General features: G+C 39.4%; 1 protein-coding gene across 1 annotated transcript in view; it reads left to right on the top strand.

Annotated features, from left to right (window-relative positions):
- Window positions 1-15,136, top strand: part of HMG20A (high mobility group 20A) — a 66,721-nt gene extending 51,585 nt beyond the window's left edge. The window contains exons 6-10 of the mRNA XM_082619380.1: window positions 593-624; window positions 6,327-6,402; window positions 7,441-7,656; window positions 8,929-9,071; window positions 12,537-15,136. Coding sequence (XP_082475506.1) covers window positions 593-624; window positions 6,327-6,402; window positions 7,441-7,656; window positions 8,929-9,065 — 461 coding nt within the window. The 3' untranslated portion in view covers window positions 9,066-9,071; window positions 12,537-15,136. The remainder of the gene's footprint in view (window positions 1-592; window positions 625-6,326; window positions 6,403-7,440; window positions 7,657-8,928; window positions 9,072-12,536) is intronic.
- The last annotated feature ends 268 nt before the right edge of the window (window positions 15,137-15,404 follow it).

Genomic DNA, 15,404 nt, shown 5'->3' with positions numbered 1-15,404 from the left:
CATCCTTTTAATTCACTCATTCATGTATGCGTGTATTCAAAAAATGTATTGAACACCTCCTATTACATATCAGGATCTCACCTAGGCATTAAGGATGCAAAGGTAAACAAGATACAGAAGATCCCGGTCTTCATGGATCTTTTGTTTTCCGTTAAAATTGTTCATCACACTCTTAAAATATTGCTAAAAGTTCCCCTTCTTCAGGAAACACTGCCAAAGAAAGAAGCCCCACTCATAATAGCCTGTCATTCCTGAGCTATTGCGTCTTCTCCACATTTGGGCATCTTGCCTGCTAAACTGTAATGTTGTGCAAACATCCTTTGGCATGTATTTCCTGTCCACTCTCCCACCCTGTTCTCCTCAAAGGTAAGAACTGTGTATGCTGTTTCTCTTGTGTCTAACTGCGTAACCTGTAAGATGGGATTCCCTTTAACTTTTGTTGACTGATTAATAAAGCTATCAGAGAAAATATGATATGTTTTGAGAGCCCACATATACCAGCAGCTTTTGTAGCTTAGCACAGTCATTTCCTTAGGTTTTGTTATTTTGTTTTGTTTTTCAGCTTAATGTTCTTATTCTATCATATTTTTAGATGCAGCCCGACAGGCCACTCATGATCATGAGGTAATTAACTTTCTGTCTACATAGTGTGTGTGTGTGTGTTGTGTGTGTGTGTATGATATATGTATATGATAATGATGCTGTTTGAAATGCTATTGGACTGTTTTTTAACGAATGGCAGAGTATTTCCTATCCTGTAATTAGGATTGGGTTAGTTGCCTTTAGCTCAAGGATTCTTAGCATATGGCAGACACTTATGTCATGAGTCTGTCCTTGAACTAAAGCCCCTAACTCTTGTCCTTTCTTATGGTCCAAGAGTTTTATTGGCTTTAAATGCTGAAGATGGCTGGAATTTGGAGTGAGGTATAGAAATGAGGACCAACTAAAAGCTATAACTTGACCATAGTTTATCATCATCAGATACTATATTCTGACTCTTCAAAAAATTGTTATTTAGGGAATCCAGCATTTAGTTAAAATGAACTATTCAACTTACAGCATCTACAGACCACAAGTGACATTATCTTGTTTACTATGCCTACTTTCCTCACTGGTGCATATTTGTTTACTGGCCTTTTCCCCTCCATTGGTTCAGTCTCAGCAATAGGATTTAGACCTGTGTTCCTGTATAGGACTGAGGCCTGTGTGTGTTGGCTCTGCTGCATAGAGAGCTTTAAATATATATGTAGCCTATGATTAATACATGGTTCTAAGAAAATAAAATTTGTGGTAATTTCATGCATGAAAATGCTCAATGACTCCTCATTGCTTACCAAATCACATTCAAACTCAGCAATCAGGGTTTTCTGTAATTAAGCCCCAATTTCCCTTTCCAAATACCTTAACTCCCATATTTCCCATTTATATCTTATGTACTTAAAAACCTTTAATACTCACTGTCCTCCAGGTGCCCCATCCTTTTCTGCCTCATGCCTGTGCTCATATTCTTCCTTTCACGAGAATACTTTCTTTCCCTCACTCATTTTTTCTATTACCCTCTCCCATCATCTAATTTTGCCTCTAAATTCTAGTCATCCATCAAACCCTATTTCAAGTTCCATTTCCTCCTTCAAGCTTTTTCTGTTTCCTCCAACTTCTTTTAAACCTCACAGCTCTCTATATTACTCTTACACACTTAGCTGATATGGCTAAGGTGCCAAAGTTACTCAAGTGCTTCTGTTATTAACACACTTGGATTATAATCTCTTTGAAGGCAGGCATGGTCTAGTTCCATCTTATACCCATCCCATCTAGCATGATGCCCTTGCATGGAAGAGTTCTTCCATAAATACTTATTTGTTTCTATACAAAACCCATTTGTTGAAATAACAATGGATATTTTCACAAAAAGAATTTTCTGATATATCTTTTGCATGTATTGGGTTTTTTACTAAATCAAGGAAATCATATCTTCAAAATAATAATGTATTTTATCTTGGAGTTGTAGCTCTCATACCTAATTTGGTATTGGTGACCTTCAAAACATAGCGAAGACTTTTAGATTCACAAGTCAAATAGATTTATTACCATCCATGAATTATAAAGTGAGAAGCATAGTAAATATTAGCATTTTATTGTTCATATAAATCCTATATAAATGTAGTTATATATGACATCTCTGCGTTTCAGTTAGGATGAAATCTTATTTTTTTTTGCTTGAGAAACTGTATGTACACTATATATTTTTAAATCATAATTGAATAGTGTTGCAAGCTTTCCATATTGCCAAATACTTATATAATTACTTATTTCTCCTTCCTTTGTGTGCCCAACCCACCAATATCATGAAATTACCAAACTTCCTTTTTTCCCTATTAAGCATCCTTTATAGCTTCTCTATCCTTAATGGTTACAAAAGAGAGTATGAACAGTAATCTAAAATATTAGAGCTCACATTTTCTAGTCAGTGACTGACTCCTTTCATCACTATGGATTTTACTGCCCAAACCATATGTGGCATTTTTGCCTCTCATAAAGTTAATAGTTGCCATCAGAAAAGAATTAGTAGACTTAGTCATAGAAGCTGCTGCTACTGATTTGAGAAATGAAGGTTTTTTTAAATACATTATTTAGTATGATATGAATTTCTATGATATGTGAAAAGGAATAAGTCTCTGTGCGATTTCCCTGTTTCAGGATTAGACTCATGTGAACCACAGAAAAGGAGGGAGTAGGTGGAGAGCCAGCAGTAATTTCTCGAATGTGTATACAGCAGGGTCTATAAATCGGTTGTATGCCCACATCAGGATAAAGCTCTCTTAGTAAGGTTGTTGACCCAATTAATGTCCCCCACTTTATCCGTTTTTATTGAATAATATCTTACTAAACTAGATAATTTCAAAAGAGTTGCAATAAAAAAAAAACCTCTTTGACAATTGTTAAACGTAGTTACACATAACCTCTTAGAGTATAATAAGAGTTAAGAAAAATAAGAAAGCACTACAAGTGGAAAACAAAAGGAGCCACAGAAGCCCCCATGGAAAGGAGGAACTAAATCAGACCTTAAAGATGACCCAGGTTTTGTGGGGCACTTCAGATATATTTATATTCATATATATATATATATATATATATATATATATATATATATATGTAAAATGGCTTGAACAGAGTTATGAGGAAGTTAATAAAAGAGCAAGTACCTTGCAAAGTGCCTAAAACATCACAGTTTCTAAAAACATGCTTATTTCCCTTTACTTACCCTATTAGGAATAAAATGGCAAATGCCATAAAATAGTCTTCGAGCTCACTTCAAAACTACTAAGACCTCAGAAATCCTCTCAACTGACCCCCTCATTTTGCCAGTGAGGAAAATGACTTGCCTGAGACAGGAAAGAACTTCCCAGAGTCACTTATTGAATTAGTTAGAGGCAGAATTGTGACTGAAAGCCAGGCCTCTGTAGCCCCGTCTTATTTAGCAGTCCTGGCAGCACCTGCCATGTTATATGGAATAAACAGTGTTGCAAGTTAAAATGGGCCAGGTTGCCTGTGATGTCAGCAAAATTTGTTGCCACTTGAGACAGAAACGATTTGATTTGTGTGTATGTAGTAAAGAAACCTATTGTATTCCCTAATGGAACTTAGATTCCTAAGACATTGTTGCCAAGGCAGTTACTGGAGAGCATATTAGAGCCAAAGAAATGCTGACCTGAAAGCCATTCAAGCCATTCTGCATAGCAGTGGGGCACTTAAGCCTGGTACACAATATTAAGAGCATTCCTTAAGGTAAAGGGCACTTGAGAGAAGCATATCACTCTCTATGAAATTCTGGCCCTGAGCCTAGATCACAGCAAAATAGTTTCAGTTCAAAAGGCCTCTGTTCTCTTACCCTCCACTCAATATATAGAATGAAAACCAAAGTGAAGAGTATTCTTGCTCCTCTCAAATCAAAAGCCAGCCTGCTAGACCCAGGAGTCAGCTAGTGTTACTCTCAAGAAAGTGTCTAAATCTCATGTGAGGACTAAGATAGAAACAATAATTTTGTTTCTCCTTTAATTTATGGGAAATGACAAAATGACACTCAGCCTGAACAAATTAGACCCTTTCAATGAAGAGGTAATGAAATCCTTATGATTTTAATCCCTTGAGTGACCTTTGGAGCAGCTTAAGTATATCTGAGCCCCCAAGAGGATCCTCTCCAATGCCAAGTAATGTACTCAGTAATGGAAGAGTGCTGATGGTTTTTATGACCACTCTTCAGTTAAGTAGAATTCTCTGTTGCTTCTCAGAGACTGAACAGTTTCATTTAATTGCTTTGGTGTTTCTTTTTTTGCACTCTAAGAATCTATACCAAAAGGCAGTGTGTTAATGCACCTATGTGGTGCTGTCCTCTGCCCTTGTGTAGTTAGCCTGGTTTGGTTTGGACTGCTTTGGCAGGGAAGAGAGCAGAATTACCCATCTGAGCAGAATCTAGGCCTTGGAGAGGGCTCTTGGTACCATGGTAATGGGAGCCAAGCATCCCCACCTACCCATCTGACTGGCAGATATTCAGACCTATGGCTAGGTAAACTGATCTCATATAAGCCTGTGCAGTTACTAAGAGACTGAACAAGATGGGATGATAAAATCATAAGGCCTTATCCTAAGTCATTTATGGACCTATGCTTATATCTGTTATGTCTTGTATAGTAACAGAGTTAAAGAATATGGTAAGCCAGCAGAGTCAAGAGAAAGTCACTGAGAAATATGCCTAAGATACCTTCTAGAACCAGCCTTTCTTGTCCATACATTAGTTCTCTTTGAAATCCACCAAGAGCTGGCTAGAGGTAGAGCTTTGCATGTTGAAACTGGGGCTTTCAATGGTAATTTTGTTGTTTGTTTTTAAATTGTTCTGGAAAACTTCACTTTCTTTCTTTAAGAGGTAAAAGATAGGGTAAAAATTAAGTGCTGTGAAAGTGTCTTTAGGTAAATACATTGTTTTTCAGACTTCCATCTTAGAAGTCTCTCTTGATCAGCTGCCATTGGCAGGCAGCTCACACAGCACAGCCCCGACCCCTAAGGAGGCAGACACCAGTATGAAAACAGGATCTTGGCTGTCAGAATTCCCTCATAGGCTGTTAAGTGTTTAACCTTTCTACTGGGCCCCAAATCATATTTGTGTTCAAAGATAAAAGACTAGTGGTGGCAAAAGTAGGAAAGATACATTCTATCTCTGGCATTAAATGTGTTTCTATAGGAATGATTTCTAGATTTTTTAAACTGTTCTTTATGTTATAAAGGTTTTGGAATCTTCAGATTTCACTAGCAATTTCTTCAGTACTCATTTCCCACTGTTCTCTTTACCATCTTATATTATGCAAGATTTTAAATACTGCCAAGACACTTATAATTTATGTTCTTAATGCTTTCAACTTCAAATTCATTGTAGAAACTGCAGCCAAAGCATTTTGAAATATTGACTTTATTCACACGGATCATTGTGGAATATATTTTGCAGTGGTTTTATGAGACTTTTATTTTTAATGGCTTATTGGTGAATTAATTTTAGGTTTATTATTCTTTTCTATCTCACATAATCCTTGGCATTTTCATACTTAGAGCCCAGTTATTTCTGGATTTTTGGTTTTGTTTGTTTGTTTTTCCTGTGTCTGAAGAAAGTCTAAAAGATCCCCAACTATAGGCTGCTCTTGTAAATAAGTAGAAGTAAAAATAGAAATCCCAATGGAATACCATTATTATTGCTCATGGCTGACAGATCTCTGCTTAAAATTCTTATTGTCCACTCTGCAAATTTAGATTGCATAATCCTATCTCAGAGAGCACTTTATGTATGTAAAGTGTATATACATAAATGTATATAAATGTATATACACGTATATAAAGTGCTTTATGTATATAAAGCACTTTATGTATAAAAAGCACTTTATGTATATAACCAACAGAAGCAACAGAAAAAACACCTAGAAATTCTCTTTCTATATTCCGACCTCAACCACTTTCTCCACTGTATACTGTTGACTATTCAAAGCACAGAGCTAAGAAATGGTTTCCAAAATCTCCATTAGGGAAGTTTATGTAGGTTTGTTTTAAGGTTTCTCTTGCACAGCAGTTGTCACCTGAGAGATCTGAATATTTGACCTGCTTGAGCTCTATGAAAGTTTGGTTCCAAAGAAAAGTGAATACATTTTCCTCACAGCCTCACCTAGACTGATTCCTGCTCATCCTACTATTTCTTTAAGGAAAACATGACCATTGTGCCTTTAGGCACTACTGTTTAATTTAGCGTCTGTTTAAGAATTAACTATTTTGTTACTCTTGATTCACAGAAAGAAGCAGAGGTAAAGGAACGGTCTGTTTTTGACATCCCTATATTTACAGAGGAATTCCTGAACCACAGCAAAGGTGATTACCAAAGGATCGTTTTGTGTTACTCAGGTCTATGACAGGGGATTTAGTTGTCGGGAGGAATTCATTGCTGAAAAGCAACCATATTGGTATTCCAGACCCTGGGACTGGTCTGGAAGAAGAAAACTGCTTCCATTTCACTCTGTATTAAAAGCAGCTACTCAGAGACCCGTGGAGGACAGCTGAGCCAGTGTTGTCAAAGCTGCTTTAGTCTCTGGATCAGAGGAAATAAATATACATCACTAATTCAATTGCTTTCAGGCTCTTAGCCTAGAACCCTTTGTACAAATGAAAGCTTACATGGATGTCCAAAATATAAAATAAATGTGAGCAAAGCTGACCCCACTGCAGTAAAGATGTGGACCCACAGCTGTGCTTGCCCAGTCTCCCAGGATCCCCCTGTGGAACCCCTCAGGCTTCTCATTGCACAGCTTTAAAAAATCAAACAAACAGGGCTTCCCTGGTGGCGCAGTGGTTGAGAGTCTGCCTGCCAATGCAGGGGACACGGGTTCAGGCCCTGGTCTGGGAGGATCCCACATGCCGCGGAGCAACTAGGCCCGTGAGCCACAACTACTGAGCCTGCGCGTCTGGAGCTTGTGCTCCGCAACAAGAGAGGCCGCGACAGTGAGAGGCCCGTGCACCGCGATGAAGAGTGGCCCCCGCTCGCCGCAACTAGAGAAAGCCCTCGCACAGAAACGAAGACCCAACACAGCAAAAATAAATAAATAAATAAATAAATAAATAAATAATACTTCATAGGTTTTAAAAAAAAATCAAACAAACAAACAAATACTGGGAATTACAGCTGTTCCTTACAATCTTAAGTATAGAATATGACCAGCTTTAAGAATTAAAATAACTCTGGGGAGCCAGGCGTTTTATTGCTGAAATTGCTATCTGGAAGGCCATAATGAGAATAGGGATATGAGGAGGGGTAGCTAATTAGAGACAGCTATGCAGGACTTCCTGTAAGAGTCATCAGGACTCCTCAGAGAGGCTGGTATTACCTGTGTTTTGTGGGGGTTTTGTCCTCAGCTCGGGAGGCAGAGCTCCGTCAGCTTCGAAAATCCAACATGGAGTTTGAGGAGAGGAACGCAGCGCTGCAAAAGCACGTGGAGAGCATGCGCACAGCTGTGGAGAAGCTGGAGGTGGACGTGATCCAGGAGCGGAGCCGCAACACCGTCTTACAGCAGCACCTGGAGACCCTGCGGCAGGTGTTGACAAGCAGCTTCGCCAGCATGCCCTTGCCTGGTAATGTCATCCCTATAGCTGAGCCCTGTGAAGTGGCAGGGGTGGGGGGAGGTGCTGTTCATGTTGGTACTGGTGTGGTGAGGCTGAAGTCTCACCTCCAGAGGAAAATCAGTAAACTCAGGGGTCTTTTCCTCAGGTTTTTGTGGGCCATGTAATAGAATCTCAGTATTGGTTAAAATCATCCAGAATTTCAGGCTCTCTGCTCAATTAAATTTTTCTTCAGTTATATTTTCATACAGTCTACTTTCTGTTAAGCTTAATTTGATATTCTGAACATTGGCAACTGAGTAATATTAAAGTCCTGAGTGGAGCACTTTTCTTTTTTTTTTAAATTGTGGTGTAATTGACATATAACATTGTGTTAGTTTCAGGTGTACAACGTAATGATTCGCTATCTGTATACACTGTGAAATGATCACCCCAAGTCTAGTACCATGCATCATCATACAGAGTTACCAAAAAAATTTTTTCTGTGATGAGAACCTTTAAGATATACTTTCTTGGCAACTGTCAAACATGTAGCACAATATTTTTGACTACAGTCACCATGTTGTATATTACATCCCCATGACTTAATTTATTTTATAACTAGAAGTTTTTATTTCTTGATCCCCTCCCCCAACTCACTCATCCCCCAGAGCATTTTTCTGATGTATATTTGCTTGCTTTGTAATATTGTCTTAATGGGAAGGAAAAGGAAAAGGAAAATAAATACTAGTATTTCTTTTTTTCGTTTTTTTTGTTGTTTGTTTGTTTTGTTTTGTTGCGGAACGCAGGCCTCTCACTGCTGCGGCCTCTCCCGCCGCGGAGCACAGGCTCCGGCCGCGCAGGCCCAGCGGCCATGGCCCACGGGCCCAGCGGCTCCGTGGCACGTGGGATCCTCCCAGACCGGGGCACGAACCCGTGTCCCCCACATCGGCAGGCGGACTCTCAACCACTGCGCCACCAAGCACCACACTGCGCCCATAGTACTTCTTATATACTCTTTCATTTTGAAAATAGTTATAGCAGAGCAGGGAGAGTCTTTAACCTTTTGTGCTATGCAACTACTCCTATATACTGCACAGCAATTATATAGCCCATCTGTTTATTTAGAGTATGTGGATTAATTTCATTTCTTTGAGGTCTAAAAGTCTCTCCTCTGAAAGTAAATCTTCTCTATGGAGCAGACCACATTAGAGTCAAGTTTCTTTTGCTGTGGAATCACTGATCTGTGTTATGGTTGAACTGAATGGGAGGATTTTCTTACTTTCTCTTCTTATCTCACTTCAGGAAGTGGAGAGACACCTACAGTGGATACTATCGACTCCTATATGAACAGACTGCACAGTATTATTTTAGCTAATCCCCAAGACAATGAAAACTTCATAGCTACAGTTCGAGAAGTTGTGAACAGGCTTGATCGTTAGGGAATGGTGAGTGCTCACTGACATGATTCGTACGTGCCAGCGTGTCATCAAAAATAAGATGGCATTAGACTTTATCAATACTACCAAAACCCTGGAATTACACTGAATAAGTGAGTTGGAGACTTGATTAAGATTCCTGTTGCATGGTTGCTAAATGTAGTATATAGTGTTGGAAAACTGAATCAAGATAGTTTTTTCTCATGCATGCCTCCACATGGCTTAATGGAAAGATCGTGATTTTTGTGGTTGGACCTCAGTTCTAGCTTAGTCACTTGTGAGCTGTATTCTCAGGTATTAGTTTCCCAAAGAGCTTTGAAGGGTGAGGGAGAAATTTAGAGAAAATAACCCCCCAAACAACACATAGAACAAAATAAATATCACTTAATTGTTAAGCTTCCTTTCCCCTGTAAAGTTAATGATAATTTACAATAGTCAGTGAGACACTGTACGTGTACAAGACTCTACAAGTAAGAAGCTTTTCATTTATCACTCAATATCAGAGTAACTGTAGTATGTTAAACGTTAATGTGGACTAAACTTACAGTAAAACAGTTAATGCCTTGATTAAATATATTAAAAAATAAACTCTCAATAAGTAGAGAGGAAAGAGAAAATGAGCTTTTTAAAAACATATTCAACAAATGACTAGTAGTATGTGTTGCATCCTTTTAGAAGAGAAAAAAATACATTTCCCAAAGGGATCTGCTTATATGAACTTTTTGGTACTAATGGTCAGTCATCAGGTATCATCACTCAAATTCCTATAGCGATAGGGTACCCTTTAGTATGTCATTCCACAAAGTTGACAGCCCTTTGGTCTGTCAGTTAAATTGTTCCATTCCTGCAGACATATAAACTGTGTGGAAATCTTGGGGTTGGACCATACAATGAGTGGCCATATATGAATACTAAAACAAGAGTGGATAGCAGGATATGCTCCTTAGAATGGCTGGTCATGGGCTTGGATCCTTATTTATTTGTCTTGAAGGTACATGAGCACACTCATGTACATACTCATATTCTAACATGGTCTGGACCTTGAGCAACATGTGCAAGAATAAATAAAACCCATGATTCTTTATCTAATGAGGCCACATCTGCCAGCATAGACAAAAGCAGTAGTCTTTATCCTTCTTGTCCAAGCCCTTGAATAGTAACTGTACAAGGCAATTTATTATACTTTAGCCTCAGCCGTGCTCTGGTGGGGAAAGGATTACTGTCCTTCTAGTGAGTAGCCAGATGGAACGGACCATACTTCTAAGAGATGGCTGGACTCCCTGCAGAATAAAGAAATGGCATTACTGCTGCTGTTTGTGAAGGGAACAGCTTGTAAATCTAGGCTTGGGATTTTTAGGAGCTCATCATCCTTCTCATTTTCACACAGTGTTTTCAATTAGCAGTCTTTTAGGCTTGAAAAGAGAGAGCTGGGAGAAACAGTGTGGAGGATTGTGAAAGAACACAGTAATTGATAACGTGGTGTCTCCTCACATAGGTATAAGGCAGTTATTGCAAGTTCTGAGCCAAAAATGGTTTTCCATTTTGAGCATTTGGCCAGTAAGACTCTCCTAAAGCTTTATCTATCTTAAGGATATAAACTGTAGTGTCTGCTTTCCGAGGTGTCTTTGAAAACCTAGAATGTGATGATTATTATTGATTTTAACCTACAAATATTTTGCCCTTGAAAGAAACAGTACCTGAAAATGTGAACCGTTTTATTACCGCAGATTCTTACCATCTAGCCATGTAAACATAACTAAGAATGGATAGTTCTCCACACCCTCTGAAACTGTCAAATGAAACAATTATAAAGTCTGTGATAACACTAGCTTGCCCTCATTATACAAATATGTACAGACATCTAGGCCTGATGTCCCCAGCATTCATGGTGCAATTAATTACTCTGACATGAGCTTGGCAAAGGTTTCTTCCATTGTCAGGACCCAGTGAGTGAAAGGAAGCTAATGGTCTACAGCTTTAGAGGAGCATATTAGAGCTGGAAGGGGTGTTTAGAAATCCCATCATTTTACCTATGAAGAAACTGAGTCCCAAAGAGGCAGAATCTCTTGCCTGAAAATACCTGAGTACATGGGTGCAGAATCCAGAACTAGAACACATGTATCTAAACTCAGTGGGGTTTCTAAAACATTGATACAAGGAGGTAGGGATGGGTGTAAGGGGAAAGCACTAAAAAAAAATCTTAGAATGAGAGCATTAAGATAAATGGGACATAATTAGGAAAAAATTACAATCCAGCAATTATAATGTTATAAAATTTTGGTCAGCCATTTTATAATTATTTTTATAGTTATACAATGGAAGAATTACCCCAGCTGTCATCTTTCTTTGTGGCTAACTTGTACTTAGAAAAAGTGGAGCTGGGAGGAAGTCATGGGGGTGATTTCATATTGACAGAAGACTACTGTATATAAACTATCAAAAGCCATATGTTGCTTGATTTCAGTTGAACCAAGTGATAAATATTTGCCTGTTTGAGGATTAGAAAAAATATATATATATGTGATTGCATTTTTATCAATGTAAAAATGTATTCATCTTATGCACACAGTACATCCCTATCCATGCAGAGGGCCTTAGATTTATACTTGAAGAAAATTGGTTTTGATTGACCAGGACTAAAGTAAAGTACTAATTTTTCATCATCAGATTTGTCCCTGATACCTGCTTTTCTGTGTTCGGCTGGCAATTTTCCAGCCTCCTCATTGTGGCTGAGCTGGAGCAGGGCCACATTTTTCATTGAAATGTTGTCTAAAATGCCTCAGTGAGGTTGGTTGCTTGCAGCTTTATGAGCTCTTTAGTTTACACACACCCTGCTACTCACCGTAACCCTTTTTTTTTGGCCACGTAACACTGGGTGTTTATTCTGCATAATAATAATAATAAATGACACTGTGAGCATTTACACATGCCAGCACATCCTAAGTACTTTACGTGTGCTGGCTCATTGACTCCTTGCCACAGCTCCATGAAGTTTTTCTTTTTTCCATTTAATTTAATTTAATTTTTTTTATTAATTTTTACTGGAGTACAGTTGCTTTACAATGTTGTGTTAGTTTCTGCTGTACAGCAAAGTGAATGTCCCCTCTTTTTTGGATTTCCTTCCCATTTAGATCACCACAGGGCACTGAGTAGAGCTCCCTGTGCTCTACAGTCGGTTCTCATTAGTCATCTATTTTATACATAGTATCAAGAGTGTATATACGTCGATCCCAATCTCCCAGTTCCTCCCACACCTCCCTCCCCCTTGGTATCCATATGTTTGTTCTCTACGTCTGTGTCTCTATTTCTGCTTTGTAAATAAGACATCTATACCATTTTTCTAGGTTCCACGTACCTTAACCCTTTTGAAAATAGAGCAAAGCATTATTTTAACCCATTGCCCTAACCCCTTCTGATCTGTGCTTACGTTTTGGTATCCTTTTTTTTTTTTTTTTTTTTCTCCCAATTCTACAGGTCTTAGAGCTCCAAGATGTTCTGTAAGTGGTTTTACTTGTTTGGAATGAGAAGCCATCCATGGAATTTTGAATTGAGTGGAGGCAGAGAGGGAGGTACAGATTACTCTGCTTGTGAAGGAACTGTCAGTTGAGTTAAATGCCTTCACCCCAGGAAGCCATATGAGGGAGCAACAAAAGGAACATGTATGTGAACTTCCTATGGAATCGTCCTCGTGAAGCTTTGACCATGTACAGCCACTCTCCTAAGTCTTCAGTTTCCTATCATTTCTATTTCTGTTAAAGTGGGTCTGCATATATTCTGCTGACCAGGCGCCCCTGAGACTGGCATCTTCTGCAGCAGAAAGGAAGCTTTCTTATTGTTCTGCTTCATTCAGATTGGACTCTTTTATCAGTGGCTCTGTGGTTTTATCAGTGGTTTTCCTACCTAGCTGTCACTTTTTTTTAATGCTTTTGGGGGTTATTTTTTTATTTCCTTCACTCCACCAAGCTAGACATCTCCATTTTCTGACCTCTTGGCTTTGTTGCTCAGCAGGGTTCTGAAGGAGAGTTTCTCTCATTGGACAGGCCCAGTCTTCTCCCATCATTGTCCTGCTGTGACTCCAAAGAAAGGAGCTTCTTGTTGACAGTGTCCTGTGGAGTGAGGCTGTGTTTCGTGCCCCACACAGCGCTCAGTGGGTGCCAGCCCTCGTGGAGGCTTTGTGGTTGCTGCCCTGAAGGAGAATGCTCTTTCCTTCCTCCTTGGTACCGCCTTCTGTTTTCTGAGCATTGCTCCTGCACATACCCTGCGTCCCAGCCCCAGCAAGGCTCTTCTGTTCCCATCTGTTGGCAGTGACTTGTGGAATATTTTTGCTGAGGAAAAGGTCATTGGTAAACAGGACAGAACGAGAAAAGTAGTTCTCATTTGGTATTGAAAAAAATCCTAAAGTTTATCATAAGTGAAAACAGAGGGAATCCCTGTCTGCCTGAGGTGTACCAATTCATGGATATGGATGGGTGGAAATGCCATTCAGAATAGCCTCCAGCTGATGGAGAAGGACACGGGGGAATTCTCATGTCCTTTGTCTTCCTTCTCTAATCATAACTGCAGAGTCTATGTCAAAAGGACAGGCTTCCCTTCCTTCTCCCTGCTTAATTAGTAAATGATTTTTTTTTTTAAAAAAACACCAAAAGGGAAGAAGAGTTTCTGTTTCTCACCTCAGGGTTTGGTTTTGTTGTGTTGTGTTTGGATTCTCTGGAGCACAACGCTGATGGTTGCAGCTGAGATCTTTGGAGCCAAAGCAGGGCATGCTGAGCCCATTGTCTAGGCACCACGCCACCGAAGGCGGGTGGAAGTGTGGCCCCCTCACAGTATGCTCACAGGCCAGGGTGCAAGCCAGAAACCCCCGTCACGTTGCTGCCTCATCCTGTCTTCTCAGCATCTCCTCCCCTGACTTCTTTCTTAACCCAAAGGAAATAAAACAACAAAAAACCTTTTTGAAAATTCTGACACAACACACATCAAATCTCCATGTACCGAAGCCCATGTATCACCACTTGGCAGGCTTTTAGAATAAGAGCCCATCATTATCTATCGCTGTAAACCTAGCCAACTCACCTGCTCTTCTCTATTTTCCGGTTTCTCTGCTCTCACCTGACATTCCTGTGACTTCTTTCAGACTGCCTGCCTGCTAAGTCCAAGCTGGAATGCACTGTCTGTAGCAGGACATCCAAGCCGGTTCTGGAACTTTGTGTCTGCCTTCTGCCAAATACTTTCCTCCTTTCTTCCTCCTACTCTCTGTTTCTCCTTTGTGTCAGTTTTGCACAGCGTTCTTAGCAGTGCCGTAGACCAGCAAAGGCTGTAAGCTGGTCCAAAGATCGTCATTCTCCTGAGTCTAGCTAGGATACCTGACATTGACTTGAGACATCTGGCTGTCTCAAGTAGACCAGAAAAGGCTGTAAGCTGGTCCAAAGATCGTCATTCTCCTGAGTCTAGCTAGGATACCTGACATTGACTTGAGACATCTGGCTGTCTCAAGTAGACCAGAAAAGGCTGTAAGCTGGTCCAAAGACCGTCATTCTCCTGAGTCTAGCTAGTATACCTGACATTGACTTGAGACATCTGCATATTCAGGAAAGCACGAGATCTCGAGAAAGCCTACAGTCTGAAATCATTTTCACAAAATAACAGCCTGCTTTTGACACGCTGGCTGGCCCTCCTAGCAGTGACACACCTGACTCACTGGTGGCTGGGATTCAGCTGCCACAAAACAAGCAGGTTCTGTGAAGCAGGTCTGCGTCACCTCCTCTCTCCTCTGTGCCCAGCCAGGAGGTAGTAAATGAGGTCACAGGCTAACGTGATACCTAATTCACATTTCCCAGTAAACTTGTAGATGTTATTGCACTTACATGTTCTTCTCAAGAAATAAGTTGTTGCCTATTCAGTGTTACAGATTTCTTTCTTTTTATTGAAACACAAGGAGCAGCTGAGGAAAATGAGACAAAGTGTTTTATTTCTGACAAAATAAAATTTTAGAAAAAAATTTGTGTACATGTGTTTGAAACTGTTGAAATGCCAAGTTTTCTGTACAAGTGTTTTTGTAATTAAACTTTTAGATTTTCTTTGTTTTTTTAAGAAGTCGATATGCTTGCTTGACATTTGCCTCATTAAAACTTTTCTGTGTTGAATCCACCCGATTCAATTTTACCTGCATTGCCTTTTCATCTTAAAGACTTTGTCAACTCTACGTTAATCATCAAGTCTGTTATGCTTTTAAAGCAGTAACACATTGATTTTACTAATTGCTTATTCAAAATGTGTCTTAGCCTGTTTGAGAATTCAGCTCTCTTAATGTATGTTATAAGAATACAATGAGTTATAATTCATTTT

Source organism: Mesoplodon mirus, assembly GCF_964341445.2.
Source record: "Mesoplodon mirus genome assembly, chromosome: 4".
Classification (NCBI taxonomy): Eukaryota; Metazoa; Chordata; class Mammalia; order Artiodactyla; family Ziphiidae; genus Mesoplodon; species Mesoplodon mirus.
This window is presented reverse-complemented; position numbering and strand designations above follow the sequence as displayed.